Consider the following 19,412-nt stretch of genomic DNA (forward strand, 5'->3'; position numbering starts at 1 on the left):
AAACTATAGATGTGTTATACCGGACTGATGCAGGGACCATACCATTTTACTGTGCACACAGGGGGCAACCGCACCTATAAAACAAAAGCATGTGAGCACATTTCTACATAAACGGCAAGTATAATAAAAATAGTGCACAATTTCCTATTATCCTTTGGGAACTTGTTATCTCTATATAAATATTCAGTGGTCACTGGCCTCAAGCCCTGAGAACCACCTCCTACCTGCCATCATTCGAGGGTCCTCTAGCTGATTAGGCACGTCATGTGTGCAACACCTCGCGCCTAGCTGGCTAATCAACAGAGAAGCCGCGCATGCTGGCAGGTAGCAGGTGGTTCTCTCTTAGGCACGGAGTACAGACCAGGCTCCTTCTAATTAATTCACTCATTTCTATTATTGAGGCTATACATTTTGCCACCAGTTGATATTCTATACTACACCAAAACATGTTGCAGAATAAGCCTATTAATTTGTAAATGAACGCCTTTATAATTCTTATGTCATCTTCAAAGTACACAAGGACACTAACATTTTGTAATATCTTTATTATTGCATATGTATGAACTTTAATTACACTCAAGATCTGTACAATGTTTATTTCTATATTGGATATGTTGTGTCTTATATCTGTATGTATGCTTGCTCTTTTACATAAATAAAGATTTGATTGTTTGATTAAAAAAAATGACTCCAGAGGAATGAACAGCTTATTGTACACCTTCCATCATCTTGAGGAACTCTGCAAAAAAAGATAAAGACAAGTGTACATTAGGCTATACACTGAGAAATGTTCTATGTTGCTAGATATGGCATGACTTCATCACAATGACATAAGCCACATGATGACATCGTCCACATGGCATACCCATCATAGAGAGGGTACATTTAACTTACCATCAAAGTCTATCTTGCCATCATTGTTTTTGTCGCCATCCTTCATCAGCTCTTCAATTTCCTCATCTGTTATACTCTCACCAGAGGAACGGAGGATCTCTCCCAGCTCTTCACTGTCAATGTACCCATCAGCATTCCTGAGAGGAAGCAAGAGAGTCCATCATCAAGGCGCCAGACATACCAGTTACCCACATGCTTGCTATTTGCATATGTCAAGAATGGAGTAATGAAAGTAGATACTCACTTGTCAAAGATGCGAAAACATTCAGCCAACTCCTCCTCACTTTTTCCTTGCGCATCCTCTTTCATCTGGCGCACCATCATGACCAAGAACTCTTCGAAGTCGATAGTACCGCTGCCTGTAAGACATCATAGATCTTTCTTCAGTTGTGTTTATTGCACAAGTATATCACAAGCATCAGATGTCATATCTTAACTACTGACAGAGGATCACCATCGTAAATAGATCAGAAGTTATCAAATGTCATAACGTATAGACTATAAGATTAATTGTCCTAGAAAAATAAAAGGGCCAACAGTAATGCAGACTGGAGACAGAACTCTAATAACTGGATCTTTTTCTATTTCTACCTAAACTCACCATCTTCATCTACTTCCTCAATGATGGCATCCAACTCTTCCTTTGTTGGGGTCTGTCCCAGCATCCTCATGACAGTACCCAACTCCTTGGTGCTGATGTCACCGCCACCATCAGTATCAAACATGTCAAAGGCGGCCTTGAACTCTGTTAAAAGAAACAGACAACATAAAGATTTTGTCATGTTGGTGTCACTGCATACACATTGTGTCGCCTCACAATCTAAGCTTAGAGGTCTAGATCTCACTCTTCGGGCTACGTTTCTCTTTTAAGATAATCTGATTTTTCAGTATACATTATCTTACACTGATAATACAATAAAAGCTCACATGATCTGTTCTCCCTTGCACCAGTAGTTCTCTGACTACAGCTCCAAAGAGTAATGTCTCTACTGCTCCTCAAGCTTATCTTAGTCACTCTGATGCTTTGTATGTATTCTATATGTAATATCTGAATTATGCTGTATTACCATTTCTTAGGAAGAATATCTGTAACAATATCTTTAAGTATCCTTCCAATATTTGTTTTGCTTCCGCCATTTTTCTTGTCCTTTTCTGATAATTTTTTTACAATTTTAAAAACAGACATAATTAATAGTGATAAGCAAATTGATCGGATAAGGAGTTATCTGAGCATTCTCATGTGCTAACCGAGTTTCTTCGGCGTGCTTGAAAAACATGTTTGAGTCCCTGCGCCTGTGTGTCTTGCGGCTGTTTGACAGCCACAACATATTCAGGGATTGCCTGTTTGTTAGGCAATCTCTCCAAGTGTTGCGTCTGTCAAACAGCCGCGAGACACACAGGCGCAGGGAATCAAACATATTTTTCGAGCACATTGAAGACACTCTGTTCGTACATGAGCATGTTCGAATAATGTCTTATCCGAGCACATTTGCTCATCACAAATAATTAAACTTTAAGGCCAATCACACATGCACGTTTTGGCATTTTTAGGCATTTTTTGAAAGACAAATACCAGGGTGTATATTACAAAAGGAAAAGTGTGCAGAAAGGACATGTAGTACATGTTTGAACTCAGTCTAAAGCAACAAGGAAAGTATTAGAGTTTTAAAAATATTAATTTGTATATTACATATATATCTCGATTAGAAACCAATTGCTTTTAACTGTGATAAGTTACATATATTTTTCTGCGCACTGGATTTCATAACAGGCCTATTATAGGTATTCAACCATAGCCTCTATATGGCCTTGCTCTTAATTGCTATGCCTGCCAATTTGCACTTAATAAAATCTGGTTTCTGAACATTTTTTTTCCATAGTCATTACCTGGAACATCCACACTAATTTATGAATGTTACAGAATTTTGCACCTGTACTCCTGTGCAATAAGGCATACTTTTAGGTCTAGCCATATATGCAAACAAAAGACAAGTAAAAAAGCCAAGACAATAAATTCTTACCAGCGATCATTTCCTCGCTGAGGAAGGACCTCGCATCTTGCTGCTGGTCTGTAGGCTGCAAACCAAACACATGTATGATATGAGTTCTGGTAACCACTGACAGGTTTCCCAACCATTATTAATCCATCCATTAACTGCGTAAGAAGAATGGGCTACAAAAGAAGGAGCTACAACTCTATTCCACACCTTCTACCCAGACACAGAGTGGAGGAAAAGGGCCTGCTGGTGAAGGTATTTTTTCATATTCCTTATGTCAATCCAGGCATTATATGTATCCACAGGAATTTGCAGATTTAGCCAAGTTTTCTTCTGGTGGATCTGACGTGAAAATACAAAATCCCACCCATGCACAAATAACCAAGTCAGTAAAAAAAAAGTAATAAAAAAGAAGAATAAGAGTTAAAAAATAACGCAGAACTTCATAACTCAAAGGCAAAGGTTCTTGAGCAAGGCGGATGACACCAGAAGAATGCAGACTGACCTGTGCCATGGTGACTGGGGACACAGGTCTTCGTCACAGCACTACGTCCAAGATGACTGAACCCCAAGTAGTTGCTGCTGGTGCCCAGAAGATATGAGCTGGTATAATTAGCAGACTCTTCAAGGCTCCTTATAGGGATAGGAGCTCAGAGGGGGATTGTATTACCTTCTCACATATGAACCCCCTAAGACTGGCAGAGAAGGAGATGGTGGAAGCTGCCAAACTACTAAATATACACTCTGCAGACAGAGCAAGTTTCTCAAAAAAACTCATTTAGAAATCAGCTCAGACAGATCTCTAAGACCCAGAATGCTTTGTTTTCTTCATTGTCTTTAAGGTTAATTTGCTTTCTATCCTGATCAGTGTAGACACATCTACCAAACATTCTGCTGGTAGTAACTCACCTCAGTAGAAGCTAATAAATGCTTGACAGGCATATTAATGGGCCATCAGTGGTGGTAAATGGCAGATGAAGATCTATCAGCTAAAAATGAATTGATGTTTGACCATCTTAATATTGCTAGTTTAGACTCTTAAGGACACTTAAGTGGACCATAGACTGCTGAAAGATTTTTTGGCTGACAATAAAGGCAGACAATTCACCCCGTGATATTTACGTTCAGTTATTTATAGGGGTCTGAGATGAAGGAAGGGGGATCTGCCAGAAAGCTTAACCAAATCTTAGCAAATAAGTGAAGTGAACAGCATTATCTGATAGCGTCCAAAGACATTAGAACTCTACAAAATTGGGCCAAAAAATTTTCCTTAAAAGATGCTACACTAATCATTCTACAGGTATGTACACACATTGCTCTTTTGTAGCCTTATTACTGTGCAGTTTTGTCAGAAAACCTGAAAGACATCCAAATTCCAGCAAAGTGAATGAGATTACTGAAATCTCTTGCACACGTCACATATTTTTTAATTGCATATTTGCAGCAGATTTAAATCTGCAGTATGTCAATTCTTTTAGCGCTTTTGCTGCAGATTTCACCTGTACTAATGAGTGGGGAAAAATCCACAACAAAAACCCATGTAAAAAAAAATGACAAAAATTCAGCAAACACATGGCAACAACAAGTGCGTTTTACATATCGTTTTTACTACCAACACATTAAGATCTGGAGCAGAATTTTCAGCTGCAAATCCTGAATGTGTGCACATACCCTACTAGTTAAACTTTATAGATACCGGTGCTTCTCACAAAATTAGAATATCAAAAAGTTAATTTATTTTAGTTCTTCAATTCAAAAAATGAAACGCATATATTATATAGAGTCATTACAAACAGAGTGATCTATTTCAAGTGTTTATTTCTAAATAAAGTTCGTGGAGCCTCATTTCAGAGCCTCAAACACGGGACTAGCCAGATCTTCCTCCAGGGAAGGACCCAGCCAAGGGGTGGCTCCTTTCGGAAACCACCATTACCACCATATTAAGTGGCCCTTTAAGTCAGTGTTTATTTCTGTTACTGTTGATGATTATGGCTTACAGCCAATGAAAACCCAAAGTCATTGTCTAAGTAAATTGGAATACTTTATAACACCAGCTTGAAAAATGATTTTAAAATTCGAAAAGTTGGCCTATTGAAATGTATGCTCAGTAAATGCACTCAATACTTGGTCGGGGCTCCTTTTGCATCAATTACTGCATCAATGCGGCGTGGCATGGAGGCGATCAGCCTGCGGCACTGCTGAGGTGCTATGAAAGCCCAGGTTGGTTTGATAGCAGCCTTCAGCTCGTCTGCAGTGTTGGGTCTGGTGTCTCTCATCTTCCTCCTGACAATACCCCACAGATTCTCTATGGGGTTAAGGTCAGACGAGTTTGCTGGCAATCAAGCACAGTAATACTCTTGTTTTTAAACCAAGTCCTGCTGAAGAATTAAATTTCCATCTCCAAAAAGCTTGTCGGCAGAGGGAGGCATGAAGTGCTCTAAAATTTCCTGGTAGACGGCTGCGCTGACTTTGGTCTTGATAAAACAGAGTGGACCTACACCAGCAGATGACATGGCTCCCCAAACCGTCACTGATTGTGGAAACTTCACACTTGACCTCAAGCAGCTTGGATTGTGGCCTCTCCACTCTTCCTCCAGACTCTGGGACCTTGAAATGAAATGCAAAATTTACTTTCATCAGAAAACAACACCTTGGACCACTGAGCAACAGTCCAGTTCTTTTTCTCCTTGGCCCAGGTAAGACGCTTCTGGCGTTGTCTATTGGTCATGAGTGGCTTGACACAAGGAATTTGACACTTGTAGTCCATGACCTGGATATGTCTGTGTGGTGGCTCTTGAAGCAATGACTCCAGCAGCAGTCCACTCCTTGTGAATCTCCCCAAAATGTTTGAATGGCCTTTTCTTAACAATCCTTTCAAGGCTACGGTTATCCCAGTTGCTTGTGCACCTTTTTCTACCTCACTTTTTCCTTCCACTCAACTTTCCACTAATATGCTTGGATACAGCACCCTGTGAACAGCCAGCTTCTTTAGCAATGACCTTTTGTGGCTTACACTTCATGTGGAATGTGTCAATGACTGCCGTTCTAGACATCTGTCAAGTCAGCACTCTTCTGCATGATTGTGGAGCCTACTGAAACAGACTAAGGGACCTTTTTAAATGCTTAGGAAGCCTTTGTAGGTGTTTTTTGTTAATTATTCTAATTTACTGAGATAATGACTTTTGGGTTTTCATTGGCTGTAAGCCATAATCATCAACATTAACAGAAATAAACACTTGAAATAGATCACTCTGTTTGTAATGACTCTATATAATATATGAGTTTCACTTTTTGCATTGAAGAACTGAAATAAATTAACTTTTTGTTGGTACTCAAATTTTGTGAGAAGCACTTGTAGCACTTGAAATAACCAGGCAAGATATTTCCACAATTTGTGTAATTTGAGTCTATGTGATCTGCGTTGTGGACGGGTGCACCGACTGTCCACCATATATTCAGGTCCATGAAATGGATGTATACAGTAATTTTAAACTGGCACCTAGGCTGCCACCAGTCAGCATGCTGTCTGAGTGTAACTCACAGCCTGAAAATTGAACATAACCTTTGCCATTTACATGTGCATGGTATAGATGTATATGGTGGGAGATGGTCCTTAAAGGGTTTGTACAAGCTTGACACAAAAGTCTGCAGTCACTCTATTTGAAGTGTGGCAGCGTAAAGTAATTATAGAAGTAAGACATATGACAGTAGTCAGCAAGTGCTGATAAAAGGTAACAACAAATACAGGGTATTTAGTTGATACTTTTTTGCAAAAAAATGTATGCCAAGCTGCTCTACCTCGTCAAGGTAACCCGTATTGAAGCAGTCCCTATCTAATGTATTTAAAACCTGAACATATGAACAGTGTCTAAATGAGCAGGATTAAGACAGGCGCTTTCTAGTATGGGCACATGGTGTAAGACAGCTCCTTATGTGCATGTCACACAAGAAAGGGGTGGGGTCTCTCAAATCATGCATAAGCACGAAAAAAACTGGATTAAAAACACATGTGACATGCGCAAATGTGAACAAGTCTGTTGGACAATGTTCACACCACCCACTGACCGAAACACAAACAAAAAGCACATTCTGCTTCAATACGGGACTGCTTCAATACGGGTTACCTTGACGAGGTGGAGCAGCTTGGCATACATTTTTTTGCAAAAAAAAAAATCGACTAAATACCCTGTATTTGTTGTTACCTTTTATCAGCACTTGCTGACTACATTACATTAGTTATTCTTTGCTTTTTGTTTGTGTAAAGTAATTATAGTTGGTGTGAGCAGGCAGTCAAGTGACTGCATGTATGCGATTTGCATATTTGCGGTGTCACATGGACTAGCCGTGTCCAGCTTCTCTCGATGCATTTCTATTGAGAAAGGCCGAGCATGTCTAATCGGCACATAACTGCAAGTATGCAAATCACATATATCCCGCTCGCATCGGCAATACCATAGAATCCTGACATCGTCCACATTGCACTTTGTCACGTATGAACTGTAGACTTGTGTTAAGCCTGGAAACCCACTTTAAAAACTTCATAAAATGTAGTTTTAGACAGTAAAGCTATAGAGATTTTAATGAAAAAAAAATTGATTTTGATTAGAAAAGATTGGGAAAAAACTAATTAGCTAAATGTAAAATAAATTGCTGATTTAGGCATCCAGATGACTTTACTGACATATCTAAATGTGCAATCAGAGCAAGAACATTCACATGCTTAAAAGAACAGCTGATTAGCATTTAATTAAATAGATATTCAATATAATTTTAAGTAAAATATGATAAAAGCTTGAGTGATCAGAGGAGGAAATGTGCACAGAATATTAACGTTGTAGTAAGGCTATGATGAAACGATTGTATGATCAGTCTGAGTGATGAAAAATTATTTAATATTTTCTGGATGAAAATTAAACAATTTTTTATAGTCTCGTGTCCCGTCATGTCACCTTTCGCCAGAGACCAACGGGAGCGACGCTGGAAAAGGATCAAGGTGGCAGCAGGTGAGCATGAGAAAAGGGAATTACATGGCTATGTGTCCACGTATACAGAAAATTTCTGCTTCAAAACCAGACACCTTCCCAGAAAATACGTGTTTTATTTCCGCACGTTTTCCGCACGTTTTTGCTTAAAAACTGTGCGTTTTCTATGCGTTTTTTCCTGCGCATTTTCTGACTCATAGAAAATAGCAAAAACACGGACTTTTCCGCAAAATGAATGCACATGCTGCATTTTTGGCTGCTAAGCGGTTTTTGAGCGGAAAAAAACGCATCAATGTGCACAAAAAGTGCGGAATTCATTTAAAATGAATGGGATGCTTCTTGTAAGCGTTTTTGAAGCATTTTGACTGGGACAAACGCTTCAGAAATGCCTAAAAAACACTTCCGCGGGCATACAGTCTAAAGCACCACTACAGTGGTGCAATAAAAACAAACACTGGAGTGGGGCTTTAACCCCTTAGTGACCAAGCCAATTTTCACCCTAATGACCAAGCCAAATTTTACAATAATGACCAAGGTCACTTTATGTGGTTATTACTCTGGAACAATTCATCATATCCCACTGATTCTGAGATTGTTTTTCTTTTTATGACATATAGTACTTCATGATAGCGGTAAAAATTCTTCAATATGACTTGTGTGTATTTATGAAAAAAAACATGAATTTGGCCAAAATTTTTACAATTTGGCAATTTTCAGACTTTTATTTTTTGTGCCCTTAAAATCAGAGAGCTATGTTACACAAAATAGTTAATAAATAACATTTCCCACATGTCAACTTTACATCAGCACAATTTTGGAAGCTTCATTTTTTTTGCTAGGAAGTTATAAGGGTTAAAAGTTGACCATCAATTTCTCATTTTTCCAACAAAATTTACCATATCATTTTTTTTAGGGACCACATCACATTTGAAGTGACTTTGAGGGGCTTATATGACAGAAAATACTCAATCGTGACACCATTCTAAAAACTGCACCCCTCAAGGTGCTCAAAACCACATGCAAGAACTTCAATCCTTCAGTTGCTTTACGAGAGTTGAAGTAATAAGGAAGGAAGAAATGAACTTTTTTCACAAAAAATTTACTTTGGACCGAACAGTGTGACAAGAGAAAATAGACCCCTCAATTTGTTGTGCAATTTCGCCTGAGTATGCCGATACCCCATATGTGGAGGATATCCACTGTTTAGACGCACGGCAGGGCTCAAAAAGAAAGGAGCAGCGTTTGACTTTTTGAGCGCAAAATTGATTGGAATTAAGAGCAGATGCCATCTTCTGTTTGGAGAACCACTGAGGTGCCTAAACAGTGGAAATCCCCTACAAGTGACCTCAGTTTGTAAACCACACCCCTCAAGGATTTTACCCAGGGGTACAGTGAGCATTTTGAACTCACATGTACAACACAAAATTTGATAACATTAGGTCATCATATTGAATACGTCGTCATTAATGTTGAGTGCAAGTGCTCGCTACTCCAGTTTGCATCGGGTGCTCAAGTATGCACCAAATATCGCGGGTGCTCGAGTGATATGCTGGAGTCCCTGCCCTGCATGTTTTGTGGCTGTTAGACACCCCAAAAAACATGCAGGGATCCGCGATACTCAGTTCCTACCCGAGCACCTAATACAAACTCGAGTATCGAGCACTTGCGCTCAAACAATAGCTGTCATATTGTCTTTTTTTTTTGAAAAAAAGAAACAAATCTAACCCCAACCCTCACAACCCTAACCCCCCAAAATGGAAAAAATTAAAAACATTTTATTTTATCATTTTTATCTAAGGGGGTGACGAAGGGGGATGTGATTTACTATTTTTTTATGTTGATCACTGTGATAGACCCTATCACAGTGATCAAAAGGAACCAATAGGAAAAATCCCGTATTGTTGCCGGGTACCAGTAGGCAGATCTCGGCGGGCGCATGGGGCCCTGATTAAGTTCTTCAGGGTCTCGGCTACCTCTGGTTGCTGAGACCTCGGAGACTTTCCAATGCTGGGGGGCACCATACTCTTATTTCTCAGCACAGTTAAAAAGCGGAGCTGAGGAATAAGTACCCTTTACTGCCGCTGTTAAAAGGCGTATTGGTGATCGCTAATGGGTTAAGCATCTTTTTGCATGTTTTTTCGAACATTTCCTGAAGCAGCCTGTTGGGGATTGTGCATACAACAACGTTTTCAGGCGGATTCTGTCGGAATCCTTCTGGAAAACCACTGCAAAAAATGGACGTAGAGACATTTGACAATGCTGTGCACATGTTTCAGCTTATGTCATTTTGGAAACCATGGAACGGTTAAAAGTAGTAATAATTTCATTCTTTTGACGGCTTTGTTTGGAAGACACCAACTCTTTATAAAAGGTTTAGGTAAAAGAGGCTGTGAAAGTGACAGTGAAACTGCTAAGGGGGTCCCTGCAGGAAAAAAAAGGCAGCTTTTTTCCTGAAACAGCTTTGTGATAGAAAACTGCTGCTCGGATTAAAAATGTTATGTGTGCACAAACCCAAATCTTGTTTTTGATGGTGTTTTTTGAGCATTTTTTTCCTTTTAGGAGAAAACGTTTATGAAACATTCCAATAGATGCCTATCACATCACATCTTTCCTGTGCCTAGGTATTTTTCCAACATTTTTTTTTGCCTTACCATTAATTTCTACGGTAAAATATAAAATGTCTTCGAAGTGGAAAAAGCCTGAAGAAGTATGCGGTTTTGGAAACTTAAAGCTGATAAAAGATGCTCAAAAGTCTGGACATGTGAAAAGCAGCTTTGTTTTCACATAGAAGTGAATAGAAAGATTTTTTGCACATTTTCTGACCTAAAAAAGTGTTGTGTGTTGTGTGAACATACCCAAAGTCTTTTCCCATATAGGTCTTTCTCGATGCTCCACCAATCCTGCTTTTGATAAATGACTTCTGAAAGGAGCCATAGTGCAGCAATGTACATGAGACTAAAGGGTTTGTATTAGGTTACAAGGAGAGCGATATTTTCCTAGGAACAGATCCACTCTTGTCCATCTGTTAGATCACATATTATAGCTCGGGTTCATTCTAAAGAAAGAAGCTGCGCTGCAAAACCAGACACAGGCTATGCACTGGAGTGGTGCCATGTCTACAAAATATTGTTTTTTTCCTAATGTGAGAAAAACATTTTAACCACCTAACACTCCATGATGGAAAAATCCATCATAGAGCAGACTGGGGTGTATGGACCTCCAATAGATGCTGTTAAACCCCTAAAATGCCGCTGTCTGTCACTAGTAGAAGCATATGAGCTGCACCAATTCTTTGCAGGTATCAATCTCGTCTTCCCCAAAACATGATTGTAAATGTCAGAAGGGGAAAAAATTGAAACACCGAAACTGACGCTGCACCTCCCACATCAGAAATGGAAGAAAAGCGATCAAAATGGCAAAATGGAACCATCAAAAAATACAGGTCAGCAAGCGAAAAACAAGCCCTCATGCAGCCCCAATGGAAGAAAAAAAAAAAAAAAGTTATGGCTCTCAGAAAATGACAAGACAAACACATTTTTTGATAACGTTTAGGTTTGTTTTTTTTAAAGTTACTCAAATAGAAATAAAAACTATACATGTTTACATGTTTTGGTAATGCCATGGTGTCCTGGAGAATCATGATGCCAGGTCATTTTTATTGCTTAATAAATGTGTAAAAACAAAACCCAAAAAACGATGGAGGAATTGTTGGGGTTTTTTTTTCACCATTTCACTATGATTGGATATTTTTTCTATTTTTTTCTTACACTATAAGGTAAAGCTCTAAATTTACTGGGGTTTACAATGAGATATACAGCTACCTTTTGAGTTACAATGGTTGTTTTCTCTTGGTTTTGTAGTTGTTACTACATTGAAAATCCAGTGTTACTGAGAAGAATCTCAATGTCCACCAAAAGAAGTCTAAATGGTCAATGGAGCGTGTGGCGTTGAGGTCGTTGTCAGGACATTTGAACCATTCACTACAAGCCTGAATATGGCCGATACTTCAAGTGACACTGGTCAACTGGAAGAACAGGTAATAACGTATGGTCATCATTAAGACATTACTGTTGTGACCAGTATATGAAATCATGTGTTATAAATTGCTACTAGACAATAAGTCTGAATCAGATTTATGAGATGTAGCAAATAATCCAGCATACTACACCTACCTACAGTAGTAACATGTATATTTCCATTTCTGCCATGTCCTCCGTACAAAGCCATCCACAACCTATCCCCTCCCTATATCGCTGAACTAATCTCCCAATATCTTCCCTCACACAATCTTCTATCCTCCCAAGACCTCCTACTCTCCTCCACACTTATTCTTTCCTCACACAACCGCCTCCAAGATTTCTCCTGAATATCCCCTATCCTCTGGAACTCCACGCCTCAACACGTCTGGTTATCTACCACCCTTGGATCCTTCAAACGTAACCTGAAAACCCATCTTTTCAGGAAAGCTTACAGCCTGCAATAACCATTCTGCCGCCTCACCACAACCAGAGCTGCTGCACCCCCGACCTTCTGTCTCTTCCCCAATATCCCGTAGAATGTAAGTCCCCCAAGGACAGGGTCCTCTCCCCTCTGTACCAGTCTGTCATCGTAAATTTGTTTACTGTTAACAATATCTTTAACTTTGTATGCAACCCCCCTTCTCATGTACAGCACCATGGAATTAATGGCGCTATATAAATAATAATAATAACTAGATGTGTATTTCCTGAAGGAAGTACAGATAGTGGTTTGAAATGGTGCCCGGGCTGCCCCTTTAAGAGAGACTTGCCTGCTGCCCCTGCAAGACTTTCAACTCAGGATACGATTTAACTGTGGGTGCCTCTCAGGGGCCACTTTGGCCTCAGGGTCTGATTTTGTGGGTGGGGCCCCTCAGGGTCCGATTTGGTGGCCGGGGCCCCTCAGGGTCCGATTTGGTGGCCGGGGCCCCTCAGGGTCCGATTTGGTGGGCGGGGCCACTCTGGGTAAGATTTGGAGGCCGGGGTCGCTCAGCCTCCGATTTGGAGGCCGAGGTCAAAGAGCCTCCGATTTGGAGGCCGGGGTGGCTCAGCCTCCGATTTGGAGGCCGGGGTCGATCAGCCTCCGATTTGGAGGCCGGGGTGGCTCAGCCTCCGATTTGGAGGCCGGGGTCGATCAGCCTCCGATTTGGAGGCCGGGGTCGATCAGCCTCCGATTTGGAGGCCGGGGTCGATCAGCCTCCGATTTGGAGGCCGGGGTCGATCAGCCTCCGATTTGGAGGCCGGGGTCGATCAGCCTCCGATTTGGAGGCCGGGGTGGCTCAGCCTCCGATTTGGAGGCCGGGGTGGCTCAGCCTCCGATTTGGAGGCCGGGGTGGCTCAGCCTCCGATTTGGAGGCCGGGGTGGCTCAGCCTCCGATTTGGAGGCCGGGGTGGCTCAGCCTCCGATTTGGAGGCCGGGGTGGCTCAGCCTCCGATTTGGAGGCCGGGGTGGCTCAGTCTCCGATTTGGTGTGTCGGCCCTTTAAGACTCATTTGGGTGCGCTGGCCCTTTAAGACTCATTTGGGTGCGCTGGCCCTTTAACAATCACTTTGGCGCGTTGGCCCTTTAAGAGCTAGTTTGGCTCACTGGGCTTCTTTTAAATCCACTTTGGCGCACACATTCTCTCTCAGGGGCATGTGTCATGTGATGAAGCTAGATTTGCATTTGTGCTGTGAGTTTCGCTTTAAGAGCTGATATTATGTGGCAGAGGCTCTGTGCTGGGGTTCAAGTGAAGTTCGTAGGCGTTGGCATAGTAACTGGGTCTGCCTGCGCATATCAATGAGCTCAACTGTCATTTCAATCGCCTCAGGGCACGTTTTGCCATTACCCATTGAAAAGCATTGGAGACAGTGCATTCCAATGACGGGAAAAAAAAATTTCAAACGCAAATTGCGCAAAAACTACAAATCCGATCGACACGAAAAATACTTAGCACACCTCTCGTGGACGCTGGCTTCGAAACGACACCTCAACGGAGTCTGTGCGTGTAGCGGTTCGGGCCGCATTAATTGCGGAAATCAACTTAATAATAATAAGAAGAAGAAGAATAAGTTAGCAGCGTTCGGATTACAATATAGTGGTTTTTTCAAACCACTATAATAATAATAATGATGGAAGCTGTGTGGACGTGAAAAAAAAATTAAGAACAGAAGGTAAGAAAAAATATTGACTTGCATGTACTAAACCCTATTCATTTCATGCACACCTAAATATAGCATCTATTTGGTCACTGACATATTGTTAGCAACATGTGGATATTGCCTTATTTAACTGGCAGAGGTCGACTGAGTGGAGAAGTCAATGGATGCCTTAACTTACTAGGGCATTCATAACTACATAGTGTGAAATAGCAAGCACAGATATAATAGGGTGTACACAGCACAAACAGAAATGTATATTGCTCTAATCAATGGAGATTGCCAATGAAGACACTTAGGGAAGAGTCGGACAGCCGTATAACTCAGACGGGGATCACAACGCAATGCTCAGACTGGCCAAGCGTGACAGCACGTATTTCTATGAAGCTGTCACATGCGGGTAGGGAGAGCCGCTGGGCACTCCAAGCATTGCGTTGTGATCCCCGTCCTACTGTAGCTATAAAGACATCTGAATCTTCCCTAAGACTAAGTTCCCACAAAGAGTATTTTGTCCTTTTTTTGATGCTGCAGACTTTCTACAGCATTTCAGTACCTATTATTGAAGTTAAGTTTCTTGTAGTTTTGTATTGCCTTTTTATAGCATTTATTTCAACTGCGGTTTTTGTCTCTTTTTTTGGTTTAACATGTTTTAAAAAAATTTGCTTTGTTTTGGAAGCTTCCTTTATTGATAGTCAAGTGTGGATCACATGTATTTTTAGTGCATTTAAACAGTGGAAACGCATTAAAAACACACATGCAAGTTTTTTACTTGCAGATTTTACTCATCTCATTCAAGTCTATGGGACATGTCCTGATATTTTTGGTACCAGAAAAACAAGTACCAGAGATATCAGAGTCCGTGCGTGTAATACTTGTGGCATACGTGTGGCAACCGTGTGCTACCTGTGTGCCGAAACAGTTCCACACATACCGACACCTGGTAATCAGCGGTACAGTTAGCGCTGTTCCTCGGCGTCAGGTGCTGAAGACGGCACTAATCATTCTCCACTGCTCTGCCAGCGATCAGTGCACACAGGGGAGAATGTTGAGGGTTATATTCAACAGATAATAGTGAGAACAGGCGTCGGCTAAAGGGAGTATTCATCAGCCGCTTCCTGCATTCTAATAAATAAATTAAAAAAGATATGGGTGCTCCTGAATTTTTGATAACCAGCCAGGCAAAACTGACAGCTGGGGACTGTAACCCTCAGATGTCATCTTCAGCAAGGACAGTTATCAATAATAGAGGGGTCCCCACACCGTATTTTTTAATCATTTAAATAAATTTAAAAAAACAGTGTTGGGTACAACCCAATTTTGTGACAACCAGCTTTGCTAAAGCAGACAACTGGGGCTGGTATTCTCAGGCTGCCAAGGTGCCACAGATATTGACCCCCCCTAGCCTAAAAATAGCAGCCCGCAGCCACAAAGAAAAGGCACAGCTATTAGATGCATCAATTCTAGCACTTTGTCCGGCTCTTCCCACTTGCCCTGTAGCGGTGGCAAGTGGGGTAATATTTGTGGGGTTGATGTCACCTTTATATTGTTTGGTGACATCAAGCCCATGGATTAGTAATGGAGAAACACTTATCCATTACAAATCCTATAGTTGTATTATAAATAAAGACACAGCAAGTATGAAGTCCTTTATTTGAAATCAAAACAAAACACACTTTCCCATTTTTATTTAAAAATAACAAACACAGTTATACTGACCTAATGCCCATTCCATTGAAGCCAACGTCTCCTGTAATAAAACAAAAATAAAAAACAACAATATCCCCTATCTGACCAACGTTCTGTCCCACACTGTAATCCATATCTGTGGATAAATAGTTTTCAACGTGGACGGTGCCAAAATGCGAGCGTCCAGGCAGAAAACTATTGATTATTGAGCATCAATGAGCAGCGGTGACCTCATCGATGTAACCGCCTTTCACTGAAGCTGCGCTCCCAGCCAGGCTGAACTGCGGTGACCTCAGGTCCATTAGAAAAAGTCACTGAGTTCACCGCAGATTTGATATTTTATCTGCACTGAACTCAGTGACTTTTTCTCACGGTGCTGAGGTCACCGTAGTTCACCCAAGCTGGAAGCGCAGCCTCAGTGACCTGCAGTAACCTCAACGAGGTCACAGCTAGCCACTGAGGCTGCACTTGCAGCAGTTCATTCATCAGTGGTTTTCAGCCTGGATGGTAACATCTTGACACCGTCCATGTTGAAAATCTATTTATCCGCAGACATGGATTACAACTTGGGACAAGAGAGGGATATTGTTGCTTTTTTCAAATTTTATTTTATTACAGGAGTTGTTAGCTTCAACGGAATGAGCGTTGGGTGAGTATAACTGTGTTTGTATTTTTAAGTAAAAATGGAAAAGTGTGTTTTGCTTTGATTCCAAATAAAGGACTTTATACTTGCTGGGTCTTTATTTACAATACGACTATAGGATTAGTAATGGAGAGGCATCTTATAGACACCTCTCCATTACTAATCTGCGGGCTTGATGTCACCAGACAATAAAAAGGTGACATCAACCCCACAAATATTACCCCACTTGCCACCGCTACAGGGCAAGTGGGTAGAGCCGAGCAAAGCACTAGAATTGGTGCATCTAATAGATCTGCCTTTTCTTGGCAGCTGCTGGCTGCTATTTTTAGGCTGGGGAAGGGCAATATTCATAGCTCTTTACCAGCATTAGAATACCAGTACCCAGCTGTCTGCTTTAGCAAGGCTGGTTTTCAAAAATGGGGGGTACCCAGTGCCGTTTTTTAAAATTTATTTAAATAATGAAAAAATAAGGCGTGGGGACCCCTCTATTCATTATTACCAGCATTGCTGAATCTGACAGCTGAGGGTTGCAGCCAACAGCTGTTAGTTTTTCCAGACTTTTTATCAAAAATTCAGGTAAACCGAAGCCGTTTTTTTAATTAATTTATTTATTTATAGCGCAGGCGGTGGCTGAATAAATACTCTCACTGTTTTTAGAGGCAGCAGTTGTAATAGTCTCATCAGCTGCCACCTGCTCTTGCTGTTATAAGGTGAATATAACTCGCAACATTCTTCCCTGCTTGTGCTGATCGTCGGCAGAGCAGGGGAGAATGATGAGAGCAGTCTTCAGCACCCGACGCCGGGGAACAGCGCTTCCTGTGTGTTATCCGTGTGCATGTGTGCGGGACTTTCAAAAGCTTTTGATACGGTGCCACACAAAAGGTTGATACATAAAATGAGATCAATGGGGATAGGGGAAAATATGTGTAAGTGGGTTAAGAGCTGGATCAGGGATAGGAAACAAAGTTTATTAATGGAGCACACTCGGATTGGGTCAGAGATAGCAGTGGGGTACCACAGGGGTCAGTATTGGACCCGCTTCTTTTTAACATATTTATTAATGACCTTGTAGGGGGCATACAGAGTAGTATTTCAATATTTTCAGATGACACTAAACTCTGCAGGGTAATCAATACAGAGGAGGACAATTTTATATTACAGGAGGATTTATGTAAACTAGAAGCTTGGGCTGATAAATGGCAAATGAGCTTTAATGGGGATAAATGTAAGGTCATGCACTTGGGTAGAACGAACAAGATGTATAATTATGTGCTTAATTGTAAAACACTGGGCAAAACTGTCACTGAAAAAGACCTGGGTGTATGGGTGGACGACAAACTCACATTTAGCGGCCAGTGTCAGGAAGCTGCTGCAAAGTCAAATAAAATAATGGGATGCATTAAAAGAGGCATAGATGCTCATGAGAACATAATTTTACCTCTATATAAGTCACTAGTGCGACCACACTTAGAATACTGTGTACAGTTCTGGTCTCCGGTGTATAAGAAAGACATAGCTGAACTGGAGCGGGTGCAGAGAAGCGCGACCAAGGTTATTAGGGAACTGGGGGGTCTGCAATACCAAGACAGGTTATTACACTTGGGGTTATTTAGTTTGGAAAATCGAAGGCTTAGAGGTGATCTTATTTTAACCCCTTCACTACCAAGGGTGGTTTGCACGTTAACTCCCGGGCCAATTTTTACAATTCTGACCACTGTCCTTTTATGAGGCCATAACTCTGGAACGCTTCCATGGATCCCGGTGATTCTGACATTGTTTTCTCGTGACATATTGTACTTCATGATAGTGGTCAAATTTTAAAATTTCATTCATATAACTTGCGTTTATTTGTGAAAAAAATGGAAATTTGGCGAAAATTTTTAAAATTTCGCAATTTTCCACCTTTGAATTTTTATGCCCTTAAATCACAGAGATATGGCACACAAAAAACTTAATAAGTAACATTTCCCACATATTTACTTTACATCAGCACAATTTTGGAACCAAAATTTTTTTTGTTAGGAAGTTATAAGGGTTAAAAATTGACCAGCGATTTCTCATTTTTGCAACACCATTTTATTTTTATGGACCACATCACATTTGAAGCCACTTTGAGGGGTCTATATAATAGAAAATACCCAAAAGTGACACCATTCTAAAAACTGCACCCCTTAAGGTGCTCAAAACCACATTCAAGGAGTTTATTAACCCTTCAAGTGCTTCACAGGAATTTTTTGAATATTTAAAAAAAATGAACATTTAACTTTTTTTCACAAAAAAAAAACATCAGGTTCAATTTTTTTTATTTTACCAAGGGTAACAGGAGAAATTGGACTGCAAAAATTATTGTGCAATTTGTCCTGAGTACGCTGATACATGATATGTGGGGGGGAACCACTGTTTCAGCGCATGGCAGAGCTCAGAAGGGAAGGAGCGCCTTTTGACTTTTACAATGCAAAATCGGCTGGAATTCAGATCGGACGCCATGTCACGTTTGGAGAGCCCCTGATGTACCTAAACAGTGGAAACTCCCCACAAGTGACCCCATTTTGGAAACTAGACCCCCCAAGGAACTTATCTAGATATGTGGTGAGAACTTTGAACCCACAAGGGCTTCACAGAAGTTTATAACATACAGCGGTACAATTAAAAAAAATCATATTTTTTCCACAAAATGATCTTTTCACCCCCAATTTTTATTTTCCCAAGGGTAACAGGACCCTAAAAGTTATTGTGCAATTTGTCCTGAGTACGCTGATACCCCATATGTGGGGGTAGACCACTATTTGGGCGCATGGCAGAGCTCGGAAGGGAAGCAGCGCCATTTGACGATTTTGGCTGGAATTGAGATCGGACACCATGTCGCGTTTGGAAAGCCCCTAATGTACCAAAACAGTGGAATCCCCCCACAAATGACACCATTTTGGAAACTAGACCCCTCAAGGAACTTATCTAGATGTGTGGTGAGCACTTTGAACACCCAAGGGCTTCACAGAAGTTTATAACGCCCAGGCGTGAAAATAAAAAAATCATTTTTTTCCACAAAAATGATATTT

General features: G+C 40.9%; 1 protein-coding gene across 3 annotated transcripts in view; it reads right to left on the reverse strand.

The window, feature by feature from the left end:
* Positions 1 to 525: 525 nt before the first annotated feature.
* The window catches only part of TNNC2 (troponin C2, fast skeletal type), a 48,262-nt gene continuing 29,375 nt past the window's right edge, over positions 526 to 19,412 (reverse strand). For 2 of the 3 annotated variants that reach the window (XM_073559335.1, XM_073559333.1), the window contains exons 2-6: positions 2,916 to 2,970; positions 1,496 to 1,639; positions 1,139 to 1,253; positions 895 to 1,031; positions 526 to 739 (exon numbers count right to left, since the gene is read on the reverse strand). In XM_073559335.1, the coding sequence (XP_073415436.1) occupies positions 708 to 739; positions 895 to 1,031; positions 1,139 to 1,253; positions 1,496 to 1,639; positions 2,916 to 2,970 (483 nt within the window). In that variant the 3' untranslated portion in view covers positions 526 to 707. Of the gene's footprint in view, positions 740 to 894; positions 1,032 to 1,138; positions 1,254 to 1,495; positions 1,640 to 2,915; positions 2,971 to 3,396; positions 3,488 to 19,412 lie in introns of those variants that run through there. The other variant, XM_073559334.1, reaches the window with a different exon arrangement.

Source organism: Dendrobates tinctorius, unplaced genomic scaffold (assembly GCF_039654945.1).
Source record: "Dendrobates tinctorius isolate UK_male_01 unplaced genomic scaffold, ASM3965494v1 ptg000270l, whole genome shotgun sequence".
In the NCBI taxonomy this organism is placed as follows: Eukaryota; Metazoa; Chordata; class Amphibia; order Anura; family Dendrobatidae; genus Dendrobates; species Dendrobates tinctorius.